This window comes from Gasterosteus aculeatus, chromosome 1 (assembly GCF_964276395.1).
Source record: "Gasterosteus aculeatus chromosome 1, fGasAcu3.hap1.1, whole genome shotgun sequence".
NCBI lineage: Eukaryota > Metazoa > Chordata > Actinopteri > Perciformes > Gasterosteidae > Gasterosteus > Gasterosteus aculeatus.
Window position 1 is genome coordinate 30,166,667 of NC_135688.1, and position 20,160 is coordinate 30,186,826.

Below are 20,160 nucleotides of genomic sequence, written 5' to 3' on the forward strand. Positions count from 1 at the left end.
AACGTGTGTATGTGTATGCGTTGTGTTTGAAAGCCGTGGTTTATTACAACAGGAACAGTGCGTCCGTTCTCTTCTGACGCTCAGCCAATCAGAGACGGGAGAATCCGTAAAAGCCGGAAGTCGTCACCGCCGGCGGAGCGGCGTTCCCGCGGAGACTGAGCCCTCGCCGACCGTGAGTTCTGCGTGTCATCGGGTTTGTCTCTTTTATCGTTCCGTGCGCTTAATTGTTCCACATAATGAAACGCGGCTCGAGTCAAACAGTCAAAGTTCCTCTTTGTTGAGCTAACGAGCCCCGGACGCTTAGAACGGCGCGAGGGGGGGACGTGTACCAAAGGACACATACGCATATAACATTATATTCATCAATAGCATAGCATCAATTTTCAAACCATCGAAGACAAATTGATCCCGTTTCTGGGTTTTTATACGCTATTTTATAAATTGGCATAAGTACTCAACGATGAACCCTCAATATGCCGAGTCGTTAATAAAATGACACGTGTTTCAGTGTCGAGTCACAGCATCATGAGCAAGAGGAAGATGCAACCTGCTGATCTGCCAGCGGGGGAATGCGTCTCTCAGGTGTGTATCTGCCAACTTGACTTGTGATCATGCAACTTGTTTACGCGTGACGTCTCACTGCGGTGCCTGTCGCTGATCTTCAGCTGCAGGAGATGCTGAGGCAGCGGCTGTGTCATCAGCAGCTCCCTGACCGGCCCGAGGGAGTGGAAGCGCAACACAAGTGGGTTCATCTCAACTTCTCTGTTTCTGTCCAACCAACAGTAACACACATGAGTAATGACCATAGCTTCAGATTCATTTTCTATTAATCCACTGGCTGTTTTTGCTGTAGTGTTTTAGGTCATATAAAGGTTTTTGATGTGTTGGAAATGGCCATTGTCGCTGTGAGGGGTATGGCGTAGTGTTGTAGTGGTGTATTGGTGTAGTTGTAGTGGTGTAGTTGGGGGGGGGAGATGAAAATAAGATTCACACGATCAAAGGGAAGTCCCTGAAGCTACAGTAGCTTTGTCATCTGTAATCCGGCCGAGTCCCAGTGACCTGGCGGACAGCTGTCCCAGTTTAGAGAAGCTCCAGTTCCCCGCAGACTTGAACACGACACGCGTAGCCCAGATGTAGTGAAGTCCACCTCCACCACGCAGCATTTTATTTTACACTCATTAGTGGTTTCAAAGAAGTCTCTCAACTACTGAACCTGCTATTTTCTGCAGCTGCAGGAGCATTCTGGGTATTGTAGTGAAAGCTCTGTATTTTCAGACACCTGCTGGAGCTGCTGAAGAGGACATCCGTCCACGGGGAGAGTAACTCTGTGCTCATCGTCGGGCCCAGAGGAGCAGGGAAAACAATGGTGGGCCTCTGCAGCCAGATCACGTAGTTAAAATGATATGATGATGATGATGATGATGATGATGATGATGATGAAGTGTGCCTAAATCCTGTGAGCGGTTGTGTGTTTGCAGCTGCTGAAGTGTGTGCTGCGAGACCTGCAAGAGGAGAAAGAAGCGGAGAAGAACCTGCTCCAGGTTCATCTCAACGGTACAAAGTCCAAACCCGATGTCGTTTTTTCAGAATGACAGCATCAGGAATGTTGTGGGATTCTTCTTGTACACGCCCCCCAGGGCTCAAACCTCGACCTTAGATCTCTTTATTGCCTGCTTGCTGCAGGTCTCCTGCAGACTGACGACAGAATAGCGCTGAAAGAAATAACGCGGCAGCTGCACCTGGAAAACGTCGTCGGCGACAAAGTGTTTGTGAGTGTTTGGAAAGAGTTTCAACCGCTTAAACGAAACGGCTTGAAAACGTCCTCCTCTTTGATTCCAGGGCAGTTTTGCAGAGAATTTGACTTTCCTGCTGGAGGCGTTGAAGAAAGGTCAGAACATCTAGTGTTTATAAAGAGTGTGGCACAGTTTCTTTTTGGGGAGGTTCCCCCACTCAACTCTTTCTCCCACCCAGGTGATCGCAGCAGCAGCCGCCCGGTGCTCTTCGTCCTGGATGAGTTCGACCTGTTCGCCGCCCACAAGAACCAGACCCTGCTCTACAACCTGCTGGACGTGTCCCAGTCCGCCCAGGCCCCCATTGCCGTGGTGGGCATGACCTGCAGACTGGTGAGCCTCGCTCAGGCACCGCGCGGCTTTGATGGCACCGATGTTTTTTTTTTTTTTTTTTGACCACGGCGGTTCCTTTTTTTTTCTCCTCCAGGACGTCCTGGAGCTGCTGGAGAAGCGCGTGAAGTCGCGGTTCTCCCACCGTCAGATCCACCTGCTGAGCAACCCCACCTTCGCCGAGTACCTGGGGCGGATCCGGACCCGGCTCGGCCTGCCCGACCACTTCCCCGACAGCAGGTTCGCTGCGGACTGGAACGCCAGCGTAGAGGTGAAGGGCGGGCCGCACCTGGGCGTTGAACATCTGGATTTAGACGTCCGCAGTCTGACTGTCCCCCCTGCTTGTGTTCGTTGTTCAGACTCTGTGTGAAGACAAATCGGTGGAGGAGGTTCTACGGAGACACTTCCACTCCAGCAAGGACTTCCGCTCCCTGCACATGCTTCTGGTGCGACACGCCTCACCTGAACTGTGACGGACCACATCCTGCCTCTTAGCTTTACCTCCTAACCCCTTTTTAAAATCCTCCAGATGTTGTGTCTGAGTCGCGTGTCTGTGGCCAAACCCTGGATCAGGCCAGCGGACCTGCTGGAGGCCAGCAGACTGAGCTTCGCGGACGGCGAGGCGAACATGCTCCACGGTAAGCGGCGGCCCGCTGGCACTCGGGACCGTCTCCCTCGCGCCTGTGTTGTACCCGTGTTTTGGCTCCTCTCTCCGTAGGTCTGTCCATCCTGGAGCTGTGCCTGATCATCGCCATGAAGCACCTGAACGACGTGTACGAAGGAGAGCCGTTCAACCTGCAGATGGTTCACAACGGTACGGCCCGTTTGTGGTTTGGTCGTGAAAGAACTTCAAGATGAAGACATGGAGGAGCACTTTTAAGTTATAAAAAACCATTAAATATCAGCCAGAAGGTTGTTTGGCTTTTTCTTTACTTGTACATAATCATTTTCTTCATGTTCTGTTTTTTTTCAGAGTTTAAGAAGTTCCTGCAAAGGAAGTCAAACTCCATGTACAACTTTGACCAGCCGGTCATCTTGAAGGTGGGCGCGGCCGCTTTAAAGAGTCCTGTTTCTTTTACATAAAAATTGTAGTGACTTTGAGTCAATTATAGTACTTATTCCCTTATGTAGCATCGGTATGCAAGACCATTCTGAATGACAATTGACCACATTTAGCTACAGTTCTACACTGCTTTATTTCCTAATGCATACATCTTATGTACGGTAGCATAGCACCCACTGCTGGTGTGGAGAGTTAATGCCATTACCAACACATCACAAAAATGGTCTTTTCACCGTCTTCAGGCCTTTGAGCACCTGCAGCAGCTGGAGATGATCCGGCCGGTCGACAGCTCCTCGGCCAAAACTCAGAGGGAGTTCCAGCTGATGAGACTCATGCTGGACCACAGTCAGATCATGGAGGCCCTGCAGAAGTACCCACAATGCCCCACGGAGGTCAAGCAGTGGGCCATGTCGGCGTTCGGCTAAGACTCCGCCTACATTTGGGCCTCCATGTAGACCGTTGTTCTGTTTGCTGTGGAATAACTCCTCAGAGGTCTGACACTGAACTGGACCAAAATGACAGGAGAAAGCACGGCTGCCGTCTGTACGAAATGTACTCTGAATATAACATTTTTCAAAATTTGTTGGACACGTTTTGCTTTACTGATGCTGAGGATGTGCTCAAATAAAATGTGTATTATATGTTGTATTGTGAATCAATCAAGACACCTGTTATCAACCATAACTTGGCACAAAGTCCTTCTTGAAATGAATCGTGAAACGTTAGTCTGGAGAGAAGACGTGGCGTCAGGGCTTCACGCTGCCATCTAGTGGTGGTTTCCTGCCATTATAACCACCTGCACATGTCAGGAACTTCAATTGATAAATACATCGTAAGTCACGATTGAGTCAGTGAACAAAGGAGACACCGCATTCACAATCTAAAAACATTTATTTACATCACGTGGATCACTTCAGCTGATAAAAACCATGAGCCCGGTCACAGCGCTGACCTGGGATCTGCTCTCCGATCAGGCTCCAGGGTTTTTGAAGTTCTTCTGCTGCAATACTTTTCAGAGGGAAGTTTTCTGATCCTCCCTCCACTGCAAGGTCAAAGGTCAGGGTGGGACTGCCCTGGAAATGGTGCTACTACTGCCTTAAGTCCCATCAATGTTACTATTTTCCACATCTTTTGGTCAAGATGCAAAGAAGAAACCATTTTATTAGCATGTGACCAAATCAGATTTATTGGATACTTCCGGCCTTAAACACCAGAAACCCAGTGAGCATCGCTTCCTGTACACGCTGCGCTGGCAGATCCTGGATCAGCGCTGCGACTCCAGAGCCTTGAGAAATGTGGGGTCACAAATGTAGTGTTTTGGATTAGGGCGGGGGGGGGGTTCCATCCAGACAAAGTCTCGGCGGCGAGGTCATTCGAGTCCAATGTTTCCTCTAAAAATGTGACTAACCGTGGGAAAAGGAGGGGCTGGAATGAAAGACCTGTAGTGGAGTACTGATGTTCGAGAGCTTTGGAGCTCCTTCAAATTACAACCGTCAGGGACCTCGTGGAGGATTCCTCTTCTTTAATGGCGAGGAACCCTTAAGTGCTTTCTTGGATGCCTTACAAAGTACTCCAATGGGCCTGTAGCTTTCAGCTGACACAAAGCTCAACTTAAAGCATTTATTCGCATTGTGAAGGACAATATTTATGCAGCCGGACCCATACCCGCTGCCAAGGCAAAACACAAGCAAAGGAGACGTGAATGGAGAGGAAACGGAAGTTCAACACGCACTTATAAAGGTTCAGAGTATATAGTTGATACAGGTACGTATGTTCTCATGTCTGTACACATCCTAGACTGCTTAAAATAGTGGGGGCAACAAAGACACAAATGTTTCACTGGTAGTTAATATGCAGCGTGAGGCGCTGGGCTGCAGGAAGTCCACACAGAAGCCCGCGACGCCTGCTGAGGAAACCCGCCCATACACCTCCGGGTGACCCCATCCGATGACCCCGTCCGCAGCCCAGAAGGGAAGCAGAGACGGGTTCCACGTGTTCACAAGCGGACGCGGGGGTTCGTTCAGGTGACCCGTGTGCAGGGTTGAGGGGCGGAGGTCTCGGGCCGGAGCAGCAGGAAGGCCAGAAGTTACTTCACTCCTGCTGCTCTCCTCCTCGCTGCGCGGCGGTGCTGCTTCAGCTGCCTCCTTCACGTCCAACCAGGAGGCGTGGGAGTGAGTCCCCGGGGTGCGTTGGTTTTACTAGTTTCCACGGCGACGGGGCACAATCAAGCGAAAAACCCGCCAAACCGGCCGGGCCCCCCCCCCCCCTCCACCCAGGAGCCTGAAGAACATTCATTCTCGGTCGGCAGTCCGCAGACTGAATAGAAAGACGCACGTTACAGTTTACATCTTTTCTTTTTGAATTAATTAAAGTACTTCCTGAATTACAACCCCCCCCCCCCTCAAACAAACCGTGCCAACTCAGCTTTATTCAGAGTCGCACCCAATGTTGTGTTACCCCAAACCTCAGGCCTGTAAATAACAAAATAAATACAACACATCAATATGCCAGGTAACGGATACAAAGGAAATCAGAATGCTACACGTTATTTGTGTGTCTGTGTTGTGTGTCCCTCCTGCAGGGTACTTAGCGCCACTGGTTGCATATAACTTGCTAGAACTTAGAAAAGCATAGTACTGAATCCCTGAATGGTGTTTGTTAGTTCGGGTCGGTTCCTCAAAGCGCGGTTTGAAGCAGAGCCGTTTAGTACTGAGCGATGGGGGGGGGGGGGGGGGTGGGGGGGCTGATGGGTTTCTCAGCTCTACTCGCCACTTTGGCAGGAAACCACAACCGGCGGTTTCTGAAGAGTAATACTGGCGCCTCTGCTGCCGGTCAGCGCATCCGTCCTGCTCTTCGGTCTCGTGCAGCAACGCGGTAAAAACGCTGAGTCATCTCATGGTCGGGGACTCCAACGGAACATTCAGCTCAGTCGAGGGGTTAAATGAACACGCGTTCTCCTCCGGCTCGACACTGGATCTGAAATGCTTTGGCAGAGAGACGTTTCTACACCTCTGGTTTAAAAAGAAAACGCTCGATTCTAAACCGCGTCTTGTGAAACCGTCCCGAAGCTGGAGGAGAGACTGCAGGTCGGCGCCAGTGTGTCAACGTCCCTCAGGAGAAAGAAATACTCTGAAAAATGTCATTGCTTCACAACGACGACGACGAATACATCCGTTTTGCCTGACATCTACTAGAGTGAACTACTATGGTACGTCGAAATGGCACCGGGAGGAGAGCTCCTCGTCTCGCTGCGCGGTCAACGCCTCTGTGTTCATTATTTTAGTGAAAAGCCCGAACAGGTCCAGAGCTACGAAGGTGCGAGCGGCCGCTCCAGTAGAAATACTGACGTAGGACTTAATAAAAGAGGGTGTGGGGATCGACAAGGCTCGACCGGCACATTAGTGTTGAGATGAAGCTCTATCTGGTCCTAAAGCCTGTGGAGACACACGGCACGGCAACTGTTAGATGAGGGGGGGGGGGGGGGCACGTATCAACAAGAGAGGAGGTACTCCTGTCTGAGACGGGTGAGGATGAGTAGCAAAGTTTCCTGAGGTGTATCAAAAGAGAGCAGAAACTCTTGATAGTAAGAAAAAGAAAAGAGATGCGTGAGCAATCAAATCCAGAAGCGAGCCGGCTGAACGCAGGAATACTGATCCAGATGAGCGTGGCTCCAAACCCGTCCCCTCCTGGAAGCAGACACGTGGGAGGAGGAACAAGACACCGAGGATCAAAAGAACCAAAAGGTAACATTGGCTCACCCGGAGATATAAATACACATCCTGTAAATCCACATCTCAGACACAAGCAGGCTGGTCAGCGATAGATATTATTACTCTGTTGGCATTTGACACTGCAAACCCAAAAAAACTGGGGAAGAAAAAAATCTATTTAAACGACCACTTTATCGTGGGGATATTCTTTTTTTGTTCATCAAAATCTCAAAGAGAAAAGAAATAACCAACAAGGGAAGGTCAATATTCAGCCACACATCAAAGTGGAGACAACTAAAGATTGAGAAGGGGGAGGAAAAGGGGAGAAACACTGGGGTTGTTTGGCGCGTACGGCCGTGTTGACAGAGGCTGTTTGGATGTCACAATGAGTGAGCGATGACTGAAAAGGGACTAATTCAATCTGTCCATCTGAACTGAGGTATACCTGGTTGAAGGAGGTTTATGGTTTTTAATCGCCGTAATGCTTGAAGATGGACCCCCCCCCCCCCCCCGCCCCTCCCCCTTCAAAAGAAGCTCGATTACCAAGTTGCCTGGGTCCATAATACACTATGTACAGCAGCATTACACTATAAACATTCAGAAGCCGTTGCTTATTGGCAGAACGATAGTCGTTTCCTCAGAAAAACGCACACAAGAAAACAGCAAAAGTATTGAGAGCCTGGTGCTCGTCTTTTTCTTCTTTTTCTTTTTTGTTTTACACTAAAATGCACTGAGAGTTCTGTGAAATTCTTCTGCCGGATCTTCTCTCTCTGTAGAAAACCGGGCAGAACAGGTCGCCCCCCTGTGTGTGTGTGTGTGTGTGTGTGAAAACAATACATGATAAAAGTGTTTGTTGCGTGTCGGCGTCCCAGCAGCTGAGCACCACTTTGTTTCATCCTCAACGGTTTCCACAGGTAAAATGTTACGTATTAATATGGTATCGGGTGACGTGGTGAGGCGGGCGCAGGGTGTTTCCTGAACGCGAGTAGCGGCCCGCACTTCAAAAAAGGAACAAAAACAGAAAAATGGAAAGAAGGAACAAAAAAAGAAAAATAACACCTCGCCAACCGGCCCGGGTCGGCTGCTCATCGCCTCGCGCTGATCCGCGCTCCGGCTGGCGCTCATAAGCTGGACTCCTTGGGCTGGAGGTCCACGTTGGTCACCGTGGTGACGACGGTGACGATCTCCTCGGGCCCGATGACGGGGGCCTGGCGCTTCATTTGGCCGATGCGCTCCTCCACGCAGCCGGCGGACAGGCGAGCCTCGGCCTCGTGGTCCCAGCAGTCCTCGATGGTCTCACACAGCATGGCCAGACCCTGAGAGAGAGAGAGAGAGAGAGCGCAGCGGGGTCATCCAGGGTCACGTGATCAGCGTCTCCACGGGGCTCTGCTGGATCCGAGACGTCTCTGCTCACCGCGTGTTTCTGCCAGCAGTCCCTCAGAACGGGCCTCAGCTTCTTATGGACGACCACATCCTGCATGTCCTCCAGAGACGGATGCTGACCCACCTCCTCCTCAAAGGGGAGCATGTACTCATCCACCGGGCCTGGTAACAAACACATTATTACACTATTAAAGTGAACCCAAAGACAGCGGGCGGCACGGCGGCCACATTGAATGCGGTGGTCTCACCGTCGGCGGCGGTGCACCGCGCGGCGAGCTCCCAGAGGACCAGGCCGAAGGCGTACATGTCGATGCGCAGGAAGGAGTCACGTTGGAAGTTGATGGCGCCCTCCAGGACTTCGGGAGCCATGTAGCGCCGCGTCCCCACCTGAGGGGATGAGTGGGGCGGGTTACGATGGAACAGCTTGAGAGGTCAAGGGTGAACATCAAGCACAAGCTGCCAGGAATCAGGAAGTCATGGAACAGCTCGACGATGTACTTAGTTGGCGGGGGACAGTACCAGAAGTTCCATTAGTGCGAGTTAGGAGATTCCTGTCCCACACTGCCACCTACTGGCACCTCACAAATCAACACATTCACGTTGAAAACACCGCCATTAGCTGGCGGCCAAAAGGCAAGACACGTGGTGAAGACGTGGACGAGTTGTTCCCATTTCAAACCGTACCTGTCCATGTGTGTCTCCTGCAGATTTCCCCGCCTCAAACTGCAGGGCAAGGCCAAAGTCGGCGATGCAGGCCGTCAGGTTGGTCTTCAGCAGCACGTTCTTGCTCTTGATGTCCCTGAGAGGCAACGAGGGAAACACATTGAGTGCGACGGACCACAGTGTGTCGGAGTGATGGAAGCCGTGTCGATATCTAGTCAGCGGAACCTGTGAGCGATGGAGGGCTTGTGTCCGTCCTTGTGTCCCGGGATGTCCTCGTGGAGGTAGGCCAGGCCGCGGGCCGCCGTCTGGGTGATGTGGCACAGCTCATTCCACGACACCACGTTGGCCTTCAGGTAGTCGGTCATCGAGCCCTGGAGACGATGTTACGCGTTTAATAATTTACCTAAATCACTGGGTTAATGGTTCTTTATGAATAAATGCAGTTCCCGTATACTGAGATGTTTACGCTTTAATCTTCAACGGCACCGCTTACGTTCCTTTTCCTCGACAATTCCACGTTCTTATATAATGTATGTCAGTAGGATACAAGGTCACTTCCTGCGGGGCCAAAGACAGCCGTAGTTGCAGTAGTGACCACCAGGGGGCAGCCGACTTCAACAGATGTAGATGCATTTAGTCCGCGTGATTATTAAAAAGGCAACATCCCTGGCAGCCATTACTACAAATATTTTAATTATAGGGAGTTTTGGAGGGGCCTGCATCCTTCGAGCAAGCCCCTGCATGCTACGGATAGTGCAAACCTCAACACGTGAAGCTGCGTACGTGCACCGAGCATCGAGGCATAAATCAGCTGTCAAGGCCTCTCCAATCACTGCTCCAGCTGTTACACCAGCGAAGGCTCAGCCCGAGCTGCCGTGGCCAACGTTCCCGAAAACTGGCAGGAAGGAAAAGCTTTTTGTAGGTTAGAGTTTAAGTTATGTATCCCCTACAGACTTGTCCTTTCAGAATAATTACAGTGCACGCTTGGCAAGGCTCAAATCTGTGCTTGTCGGATGACCTTTGCTAAAACTAGTCCATTCAATGGTATTCCTACTTGAGGAGCTTCTACGAGCCAGAGGAGCACTTGCTGACGTACTGCGGGGTTGAGTGGCTGACCAAGAGGTGCATTGTTGGGTAAAAGCCCCACACCCACAACCCCTCCAACCTTAATTCACACAGGGAAGGTCTTCAAGCACGGCGATTTAAATTCTCGGCCAGGCGGGGAAAAACCCAAGCAAGCGAGAATCACTCTCCACTCCGTCGGTAATGACCCTCAAAGCACAGAGGCACTTAGAGCCCCCCAACGCCGCCGAGGGCGAGTGAAGCACCACGCGGCCAACAAAGCCCAAATCCACATTCTCTGGACAAACAGGGCTGGTGAAAAGGAAAGGGGAACAGCATGAAGTGTATTGTGATTGTTGGATTAGCAAGACAATGCCTGTTTTCTTGCCTTTACAACTTCCCAGCAGCCCGTCCTGGGGGCTGCAAGAGCTGTGTAGAGGGAGCACGGGACAATGTCTTCACAGGGACACACACTAACCGGGTTATTTGGTAACCGGAGATGGGTCGTCTAAAGCCCGCCGCTAATCACATTCCTCCTGTGTTGTAGACCAAAAAGGAAGCGCCATGTTGATTCTTTTCTTACTATGTTAATGCGTCTGAATTTGACAAATTGCCTCTCGCTCGGTTGTGGGAACTCGAGCGCTTATTTGGACTCATTTTTTTCAGTCCTAGTTTCAGTTACACACTAGATTGAATTATTTTGGATGCAGCGATGCAGCACCAACAGCTTTCATCTGTTCACCCTCCGCACTGTTGCTGCAGCAAAGCTTTCCCCCCTCCGATGTCTTCATCAGGGTTTAGATGAAGCTAGCTTAGCCAGGCTAGCGTCGTCAGGTTTAGAGGCTGGACTAAAGGCAGATTTTGTACCAATCTTTCAGTGGATAAGCTCTTTTGACCTTGTCAGGGGAAAGAGAATGCAGGCTCTCTACATTTATGTTAAAATGGGCAATTCAGTCATCAAAAATAATTGTGTTACATTAGAAAAGACCATATGCGCCCACTTCTCCTCCCTCCCGGACAGCGTACCCTTTCGTGGTAGGCGGTGATGAGCCACAGCTCCAGGTCCAGGTTGTTGTTCCTCTTCTCCGCGCCCATAAAGTGGAGGATGTTGTCGTGCTTCATGCCGCTCACGCTGAAGATCTCGTATTCGTTCTGCCATGACAGCTTGTCCTGGGCCGAGGAGAGACACGGATGCAGATTTTATTTCTCTCACCAAGTCGAGTTATTTGGGCATCCGAGTCTCGCCCTGAAGCCTCGTCAGAGGGTTCGGCCTCTTCAGAGTTTGTTGAAATTAAAAGTAACTCCTCTCCCTCACATTTCCACCGTCTCCTTTCAGCGACAAGTCCCCCGACATTCTCCTTCAGCGACATTAAACGTGGACATATTTCATTAACGTTACCCTCTAACAAATCAAGGTCACGCTGGTGAAGATTAATGTTAGAAGTGATTCGATACGACGGAGGAAACGTCTTGGGCGTCTCCTCGCCTACAGCTTCCTCGGTTCAATACCTGAATGGGGAAGATCTTTACAGCCACGACGTCGTTCAGCAGCTGGGCCTTCCACACGCAGCCGAAGCGGCCCCTGGCCTTCATCTCAATCAGCTGCAGCGGTTTGTGTCCCAAAATGGGGGACGGGGGTGAGGGCCCGGGGTCCTGTGGGGGGGCGCGAGAGAGAGAGAGAGAGAGAGCGTTATTCTTCCCCTCGCGACATTGAAACAGCATCGGCTTCTGCTGAAGGTGACCGGGCCGTTGGCACGGCAACAGCGTGCCTGAGGAGCTTGGGCAGCAGAGGCAGCGTCATCTCCACATCCTCAAACACAACTTGCATTTATAGACTGAGGTGGCCAGGTGCACTTACGATCCTTTGCCAACATGCTGTTTTTAGCCGCTCTCTTTATGCTTTATGCAGTGGAGCCTCAGTACTTCTGTGTTTTATGGATCAGCGGTTTGCTTTATTTGATAGTTGAAGCACTTGGGAGAGCGCTGCGTGTTTGAAATCAGCTTTATTAATATTACTGTGACGTTTTTTGGCAGCGAGGACACAGCATATTAAATAGGGGTTTGATTCATTCATTTCAGAACGCAATTAAACCCCTGGATGCTGCATTTGCTCGAGTTAACAGACATCGCAACTGGAAAAGTGCCAGTTTGGACCAAATCGGTCAAGGAGAACAAAGTTGAAATCTGAAACCTCCACTGCCACTGAGCAAGGCACATAAAGCTCAGGCTTTAACCCCAATGAATATGAACGGGGCTGACCGAAAGGAACCATATATTCTGGCAGGTCAAACCTCATGCGTGTGTCATGCTAATCCCATATAAACAAAAGTGGGAGCGAGGAGGCCAAGTGTTCCAAATGTAGAGTAGGTTAAACACAGCTGGTGATCGGTATTAAGCTGATCACTTTCACATGTGACTTCACAGGGAAGGACGAACGGGGGGGGGGGGCAAAAAGAAGCATGCACTGAGGGAGTCACATTTCCAAAGGATAAAAGGTAGCGGAGAAAGATTAGCACATGACTGATGGCCTCAGATGAAACCAGATATGCTTCTGTAAAATCTCCACTTCACCTCCAGGTCTGTGTATCGCTGTTGTCAGGAAAAGAAGAAAAAGCCCCCCCCCACCTCCCCGCAGCCAATGTTCGTGTTTTTACTTGAACTGAAGGCTTACAAGGTGCTCGATAAGCTGGAGCGAGTTTCAAGGACCCCGAGGCCCACAGGCTCCATTCAAGTAGCGTGGTGATTTATCAAAGGACCTCGTCAATGGCACCTCCACATAAAATGCCCCTTTGGGTTAGAGGTTTGCTCCCTATAGGGGCCACGGGCGAGGTGAAGCACTCATAATGCGTCCCTTCTGGCTGTGGGGAATTTAAAAAAAAAAGGTACATTACTGCCGGGGTTCTGGCATTCGGCCTTTCTTAAAGACAAACACGCGTCTCTTTGGGCGCCTGTCCCGACAGGAATATCGTGGCATCGGAAGCCAAGTGTACTTTGATTTTTATTTGAAAATGTTCACCTGGTCCGGAACAACAACACACAAAAGAAGGTTCTGCCGTTTGGAGGAGAAGAATCTCACATGAAGCGAGAGTCAGCAGTTTTGTTCTTAAATGACATGTGATTCTCCAGTTCAATACTTTAATATCTGTGCCTGCTGTTCCTGCACGATACACGAGGCCCAGGAAAGAAAAAAAAAGCACAATTTCTGATGTAAAAATATGGGACTATAAAACAAAACGGTGCAGAAATGCAGATTCTTGTGGTGGTTTGGTGCATTGCATGATGTTAGTTGTATTCCAGAGCTGATCTCTGATACCCGACTCATTGGTTCCGGGGGTGCAGGTCGTACACACAGTAGCAGCTGCACATTGAAAGAATGGAGGAGTCTTTGACGAGCTGCCTCGAAGCGTCTCCCCTCTGACAGAGAGCTGTGAGGCAGACCTGCTGTCTCCGGGCGCCGCGTTCACACCGAGCGCCGGCCAAGAGGCGGGAGAACGTCACCCGCGGCGGTGCCTGGGTCGGATTACATCGCGGGCCCGACTCGGCACCACGGAAAAAAAAAAACACCTTCAAGAACACGATGTACTCGGATTCACAAAAATGTTTCTTTCTGTGTTCAGCACATCGAGTAGCACCTCTTACTTTGTGCAGGAGGAGATGGAACTAAAAACGTACCGCTCAGTCAGTAGCGGTTATTATTTCTAAATATTGTGATGCGCTCAGTGTTTTGAAGCAATTCATCAAATTGTCTGCCTCTCCAAACCCTTGTGTGTGTGTTTGTGTGTGTGTGTGTGTGTTTTTTTGTGGTCGCTAATTAAAGCATTTCCCATTCTGATCAGGATTCGTATTTTAAATGCAATCCATAGAGGAGTCTGCAGAAACAAAAGCACTAAAAACAAAGCTTGCGCGATTAGGATTCGGTTCATGCTTTAGACGGTTTAACCACGCGGGTTGTTAACCAGACGGCCATTAAATCGACACAACGAGGTTCTGTGTTGTAGGTCCCTGGTGATGAGAGACGCGGCGCGTCTCCACGGCAACCCTCGGTGCATCGCCCAGACACGCTCCTGAGCATCCGGTGAAATATGTGCCACCGCCTCCAATCAAGATGACGGACAGGTGGGAATGACGACTGACGGGCGTGATGATCCTCGCCATCGGCAGAGCGCCGCGCTGCGCTGAAAGTCATCAACGTCCAGGCTTTTGGGGATGATGATGGAACAAACTTTGCTGTCGTTTTATTGGATCCGCATTGGTTTCTGTAAACTCGCCGTCCCTCTTTCGGGCTTTGGCCTGACGACCCGCCCCACCCCCCCCACCGGGAGTCACCGGATCCCTCGTCCGATCGCAGGGCGCCGTGGCGCATTACACTTAGTCAGCAGACCACAGGAAGCAGGAAAACAGAATCTGCTGCTTCACGCCGTTCTTCCCAACCCTCAGCCGGCTCCCATGGCCCGGTCGGGTTACACCTTTATCAGAACGGGTCCTTTAGGTCCTCTTTGGTTGCTGCCAGGCTTATGTCTTGCTATGGTTGATTTTTTGTTTTAGCGATGGTTATTCTGGGCTCAGCCTCATGTCTTAAGGTCATATGATGATGTTGATATGGCCATAAAACTGGAGGTTAAATCATTATATCAAAGACAGACTGATGACCTAAGCGAGTGTTGACTCGGAAGGCTGGACTGACGGTAAGCCCGACGTTCTTACCCAGGGAGCATTCTCTGTGATGTCTGCAGCCATGCTTCTACTTAGGCTGATGCTCCTCCTGTGCTTAAGTCATTTACACTCTGACTTGAAACGTGTTCCAGGGAAGTAGCATTTATCCTACTTATGCAAAATGTGGCTGCACTCTTCAGTCAGCAAATAAGATGGAGAAGCATGCAGCAGTTTGCATTCCTCCTGCTCTGCTTCTGAGCCGTCGGTCGAGCAGGTACCATTCTGGAAACTGGGTCACATCAGGCACAGCGCGTTACATAAACATCACAGGTGGACATTTGTACACAATACTAGAAAAGGGGGGTGGGGGCTGCATTCGGAGCCACGTTGGCCACTTTCCACCATGCACAATATGTTTTCACCAGGGAACATAAAAGACATCCATGCAATAAACCCCGGCAGACCCCCCCCAAAAAAACAGCAGACAGGAATGTGCTGTCGGAAAAGCAAAGAGAAGAAAAAAATAGTGGTCCGGGATCGAGGTGGAGAGAATTCATACCAAGCTCTGAATCCCAAAAAATAGGGATAACTCAAATGGCTTTCAACTTCATTTGAACTGCTCTTACCTCCACCATTATGTGAAAGGCGTGCTTGTTGAAAAAGAACATAAGAAGCAAACACAGTCATTATTTTCTGTCAGTTAGAGGAGGAAAAAGAGGCAGGTAACAGGTAGAAGAGGATGGGTCATCTCTGGACCACCCAAGCTTTGGGGTTTAAGGGACACATGAAGGGCAACAGCTCAGGGGGGCTCCTGATGCCCCGTGATCACAGAAGGTGTTAATAACAAGCAGGCACCAAAGCCGATTTGGTATATTTCAGGAACTTTGATGATGAAAATAGATGAAAAGGACCCAAAAAGTTCTCTGACCGAACTGTGAAACCAAACCCAGATGAATGCAACGATGACTGGACTCACATCATGTAAGAGAAATGCTGGCGAAGGGAAGAAAATATTAACAAAGAGCCCCAGTATGTCCCTCTCGCCGAGGCCTGAGTAACGCCTTGCCTTTCTTCAAACCTTACTTCAACAAGAACCAAATATGAGCTGTTGGGCCCATTTTGGTCAATACCCCCAACCTTTTTTTTTTTTTTTTTTAGATAAATTGTCCACATAGACATGAGACAAATAAACAGCTGAAGTGAACGTCTCTCACTGGGGAGAATTAAATCACATCTCTGCATGTAAAAAAGAAAAGTAATAGGAAGCAGTGGAGAGTGTAAATCTGCTTGATGAAAATCATGGACCACATGGAGTCTCGGAACGGGGTTTTGGGGGCTTTTCCAGACGCCTGGAGTCCACCGGCCTATCAGGAGTCCTTTGGAAGGCTGCACCCAGACAAACAAGACGCAAGTAGCTCCATAATAAAGCAATTGATGAGATTTTGGTCAGAATCGATCTGCCAGATGGCTAGAGATAACAGAATCGGGTCCAGGTGGAAAGAAAAAAATGGCCAGACTTAAGTTGAAGTGCTGCAGGCCGCTCCGTGTGAAAGCTGTGGGTCTGTGTACTCAGACACAATCAATTCCAGTTTGCCTCCACTTCGCACTGTGGTGTGAATAATGGAGGCTTGGTGGCAAATATGCACTTTGTGATAAACCTCCATCACAATGGCCTAGTGACAGGAGGCCTTTAAGTGACTCGGCCGCACTGGATTCGGCCTTTTGAAGGGTTGCAGTGTAAAATGGGAATACGTGTGCAGCAAAAGTCAAAGCACTTCTCTATGAGCTGCACCCTTCAGCCGGCTGCAGTGTGGAGCTGTGTGTGCTCTCTGCATCGGCCTAGTCTCCTTTCCTTCTTTCCTCGGTGCCTCGCTTCGCTAAGTTCGACAACAGATCCGTGATAATGAATCCATTAGAGGTCATTAAGTGGGAACTATTACTTTTGCCTCTTGAAGACTGCATGTTTCATTACCTTACAGAGAACACAGCGGCGGCAACTCGATGCCTCTTTTTGTGTTTTTCTCGACAGACTACGAACTCGCAAAAATGCAGAAAATCAAATGAATGAGACATTTTGGGGGATTTTATGAAGACAAATACATATATTTTGTTCTTATGGTCATTAGGATGAAAAAGAACTCGAGGTTCAGCGGCATTGTAATGAATAATAAAAAGACAGTTCTAATGAAAATCTGAAATCAGCATAACGTATTTGTGAGATCTTTGTCCGCTGATCCGACATAATCACACTCCTACTCCTCTTTATTGAAGAGGTGGAATACAGGAGCACAGTGTGTAGCACCGCTCTGCACATGGACGTTGAGAAGCTACCAACGCCTGTGATGAACGACTGTCACCACTTCCCATTCGCATGGGGCGCCTAAAAACCCGACTGGCAAACAAGTGCGGGCCATTTGTAACCGTCGCATCAAAACTACAGGACGCCAATGGAGCGCTACGCGGTGGCAGAGCAGAACAGCACAGAAACCAGCAGGACGAAGCGCATCTGTAGAGGAGCTTCTGCTTTCCAGGTTTCACTGAAAGTTGATATGGAATCATAACGACCGACTGACCTCTCTCTCTCTCAAAAACATATTATTCAAATTCAATTAAATGCGTTTTACTCAATCAATGCAAAAGGGCTGTCCGCAAAGTGCCTTTTGGACAGCGCCTGCACGGGGAGCGACTTAAAAAGAAGCATATCGTCGTTTTGTTTGCTCGCCAAGATTCATGCGAGAAGATTGATACCGTTCTCGAGTCAGTGGGCCAAGCATTTTTTCTGTATTTACAGCATTGGTGCAACACAAAAAGAATAAAAAGAACCAAGTAATAAATGCCTTTCGCTGCATCCATCATGCATCTCTCTCCTCTGCATGCCCCCCTCCATCTTCTCTCTTGAAGAACCTTGTTTAAATCGCTTACAAAACAAGCTACGAATGCCTGAACCACGGAGCATGTGTCATACAGTGACTGCAAATACGCCCGTGCTGGTTTCCACCTCCTCGGAGCAGCAGGCGGGTGGGGTTCACTGCATCACCTCCTTCCAGAAAAAGCCTACGAGCTGACTTTTAAAACACATTCTTGTGACCTCCTTCCCTCCTCCTACTCGTTCATGCATGAAATACCTCTGCACGCGCACGGTTACACACACCCGGCATGACTTCATTTGTTCCATCCAGGATTTGGGATTTCATTTTCTTATAATTAGTTATCCGATCCACTCTTTTGTGGTCATGTTTTGTTTAACGTTCTTTACTTATTCATCCACTTATTCATCTGTTTCCAGGTGAGATGACTCAGCCGCCTCCTATCTTTCCAATGAACATTAGCATCCGTTTGCATTTGTGTCACTGTCTTAATATCTGTTGCCTGCTCTTCTTTGGCTTATTGCAAATACAATAACTAGGTTGAAAGAATAGCGTGTGTCTCCGTCCTCCCTCCCCTGCACTAACCACCCAGCCCACCGCCCCCATCCTCCGAGGCAGAGCTGCGAGCGGCTCTGTGTTTAGTTGTGTTTGCCTATATAAAGCCTCATCAATAATGCAGAGGCCCCCGACTCCTCTTCCATACGGTGGAAGCTCTGCATGGGTTTTCTTTTTACCCGGGTGCTGCCGAGCAGCAGAGAATAGAGCTTCGCTGACGTTGGGTTAAAAACGTCTTCAAATCATCAAAAAAAAAACATGGTCAGTCCAAGAGGACAAGATACCAAAAAGGTTTCCAAAAGGTGAAGAAACGGGCCGATTCAAGAGAAGACTTTAAATCATCAGACACAGTTCACCCTGAGCAGCAATGGAAAGAACACGCTGGCGAGGTCGGCTGAACGGGAAACCAAAGTAATAAAAGAACTAAACGGACACTATACGAACATCCCAGTATGGAACGTGTCTCAGAAAGAGACAGAACCAAGGCTGCGCTCGTCCAACTCTGAAAGAAGTAGCTGAAAAAGCAATCACAGTGAACATAAACCCGGCACACAACTGGAGCGCTTTCCCTTTGGGGCAGGAGAGGCCAAGGCTGCCCAGAGAGAAACTAGACCAGTGCTAACAATGACGTCAAACAATGCAGGCGCCCTCTGCTTCCAAAAGCAAATAAAAGAGCTTTAAATCAAATATCAAGTAAAGCAAACAGAGCAGAACTACACGACTTCTGCAATTCATTATTTTCATGTTTTTTTTTTACAGGAGTAACGTTTAAACTTTCTTGGTTATTTCTGTTGAGTTCCAAGAAATAAGTGATTTGGGCGGAAGAATGTGATGCGTTTCCTCTTTGTTTGCAATTAACGGACAAAGTGGGACGCAGTGGGACGCAGTGGCCGGCATGGCTGAATAGACAGAAAGAGAAACTCTGACCGCATCAGCAGACACTTAGAGAAAGAAAGAGGACACCGACAGTCCCTGCCACACCGTTTGATTGACAGGTGACCTCTGGAAAGGGCCACGAGCGTGGTGGTCAAGGACTGGACGTTAGTCAGAGTTTAAGAATCCATCCTTTCGTTTTGTCCCCCTGGTAAGACTCACATGTGTGGGGACGAGGGCCGCTGGGTAGGCCAGTTTATGATGTCTCCACATCCAGAAGGAGAAGAGGACCACGGCGGCCAGGCCTATGATGGGGACCAGGGAGTAGAGCAGGGTGCTGAAGAGCTGGGGCTTCTGGGAAAAGGGGTTGGAGGTTGCTGTGGACAGATCAAGACAGAGAGGATGGTGGAATGAAGAAAACAGAACGTGAAGATTATTTTACATTCATAGAAACAAAAGCAAAGCAATGAACAGTAAAATGTGATGGACGGAGCACAAGTAAATATAAAAACAGCCTTCCTGATTGGCCCGACATTGTGCTCCATCCCCTCTGAGTGCAGCACCAACTCTGCTTACAGCTTACAGTCACGGTGCTTTGGGATCATATCAATGTACGCGTACACACACGCACACGCGCACACACACACACACGGAGCAGGACTAGCAAATCTATCTTGTGACATAACGTAATCCGCCTGCCAAAAATAACAGAGCCCTGAACTGCGTCCGACCCCGGCAGGAGTCGCCGGGTGACGCCTGCTGGCTCAGCCCGTCCTCCCATCCCAAGGTGGGACAGACTGATTCGACAGGGCTGTCAAAGCGCCGACCGCAGGGTGGGGGGAGGGGGCGCAGGACAAGAAATAGTGGGGGTCGGCAGGGTTGCACCAGCTGCATCATGGCCCACTCAGGGCATTTGTCAAAAGCGTTTTACTCCACGGGGTGTCTGCAAGTTTCAGAGACTCGCATTTAAAAAGGAACATGAAAAGACAGACAGGCCTGTTGGACTACTTAGCAAAAAAAGTGAAGAGTGACACCAGAACCGCCTGGTGCACATGGCAGCGGCACCATTGTGCACTTACTGGCCTTACTGTTGTAACCCTTAGAACAAAAGCCTTTTGCTATTTGTCTCTGTTCTGAGCTCATTTCAGTGTTGTTAGCGTTAGCTGTCTTTTAGCATTGTGAGTGACAGCTCTTATGGATTATTTGGATGG

At 49.5% G+C, this 20,160-nt stretch overlaps 2 protein-coding genes across 4 annotated transcripts in view; one reads left to right on the forward strand and one right to left on the reverse strand.

Moving 5' to 3' along the window:
* orc4 (origin recognition complex, subunit 4) lies at positions 1-3,825 on the forward strand. Of its 2 annotated transcripts, none has more exons than XM_040170400.2 (14): positions 1-193; positions 509-582; positions 666-742; positions 1,276-1,366; positions 1,479-1,554; positions 1,684-1,769; positions 1,840-1,888; positions 1,972-2,123; positions 2,218-2,391; positions 2,480-2,566; positions 2,650-2,758; positions 2,839-2,934; positions 3,094-3,161; positions 3,426-3,825. In XM_040170400.2, the coding sequence occupies exons 2-14, from the start codon at positions 526-528 to the stop codon at positions 3,606-3,608; spliced, it is 1,305 nt and encodes a 434-aa protein (XP_040026334.2). In that variant the 5' UTR covers positions 1-193; positions 509-525; the 3' UTR covers positions 3,609-3,825. The 2 variants fall into 2 exon arrangements, with proteins under 2 accessions (XP_040026334.2, XP_040026326.2); XM_040170392.2 differs by having other exon boundaries at positions 51-172.
* A 230-nt stretch (positions 3,826-4,055) lies between these two features.
* The window catches only part of acvr2ab (activin A receptor type 2Ab), a 29,646-nt gene continuing 13,541 nt past the window's right edge, over positions 4,056-20,160 (reverse strand). Inside the window, exons 4-12 of one of the 2 annotated variants that reach the window (XM_040170362.2) lie at positions 19,172-19,326; positions 15,281-15,304; positions 11,511-11,654; positions 11,028-11,171; positions 9,165-9,310; positions 8,961-9,075; positions 8,525-8,663; positions 8,308-8,438; positions 4,056-8,209 (exon numbers count right to left, since the gene is read on the reverse strand). In XM_040170362.2, the coding sequence (XP_040026296.1) occupies positions 8,015-8,209; positions 8,308-8,438; positions 8,525-8,663; positions 8,961-9,075; positions 9,165-9,310; positions 11,028-11,171; positions 11,511-11,654; positions 15,281-15,304; positions 19,172-19,326 (1,193 nt within the window). In that variant the 3' untranslated portion in view covers positions 4,056-8,014. The remainder of the gene's footprint in view (positions 8,210-8,307; positions 8,439-8,524; positions 8,664-8,960; positions 9,076-9,164; positions 9,311-11,027; positions 11,172-11,510; positions 11,655-15,280; positions 15,305-19,171; positions 19,327-20,160) is intronic. The other variant, XM_040170371.2, reaches the window with a different exon arrangement.

Coding starts and splice junctions, on each gene's coding strand:
- orc4 (XM_040170400.2), top strand. CDS start 526: ATGAGCAAGAGGAAGATGCAACCTGCTGATCTGCCAGCGGGGGAATGC. Junction 2,392..2,479: donor ACTGGAACGCCAGCGTAGAG/GTGAAGGGCGGG, acceptor TTCGTTGTTCAG/ACTCTGTGTGAAGACAAATC. Junction 2,567..2,649: donor GCTCCCTGCACATGCTTCTG/GTGCGACACGCC, acceptor AAAATCCTCCAG/ATGTTGTGTCTGAGTCGCGT.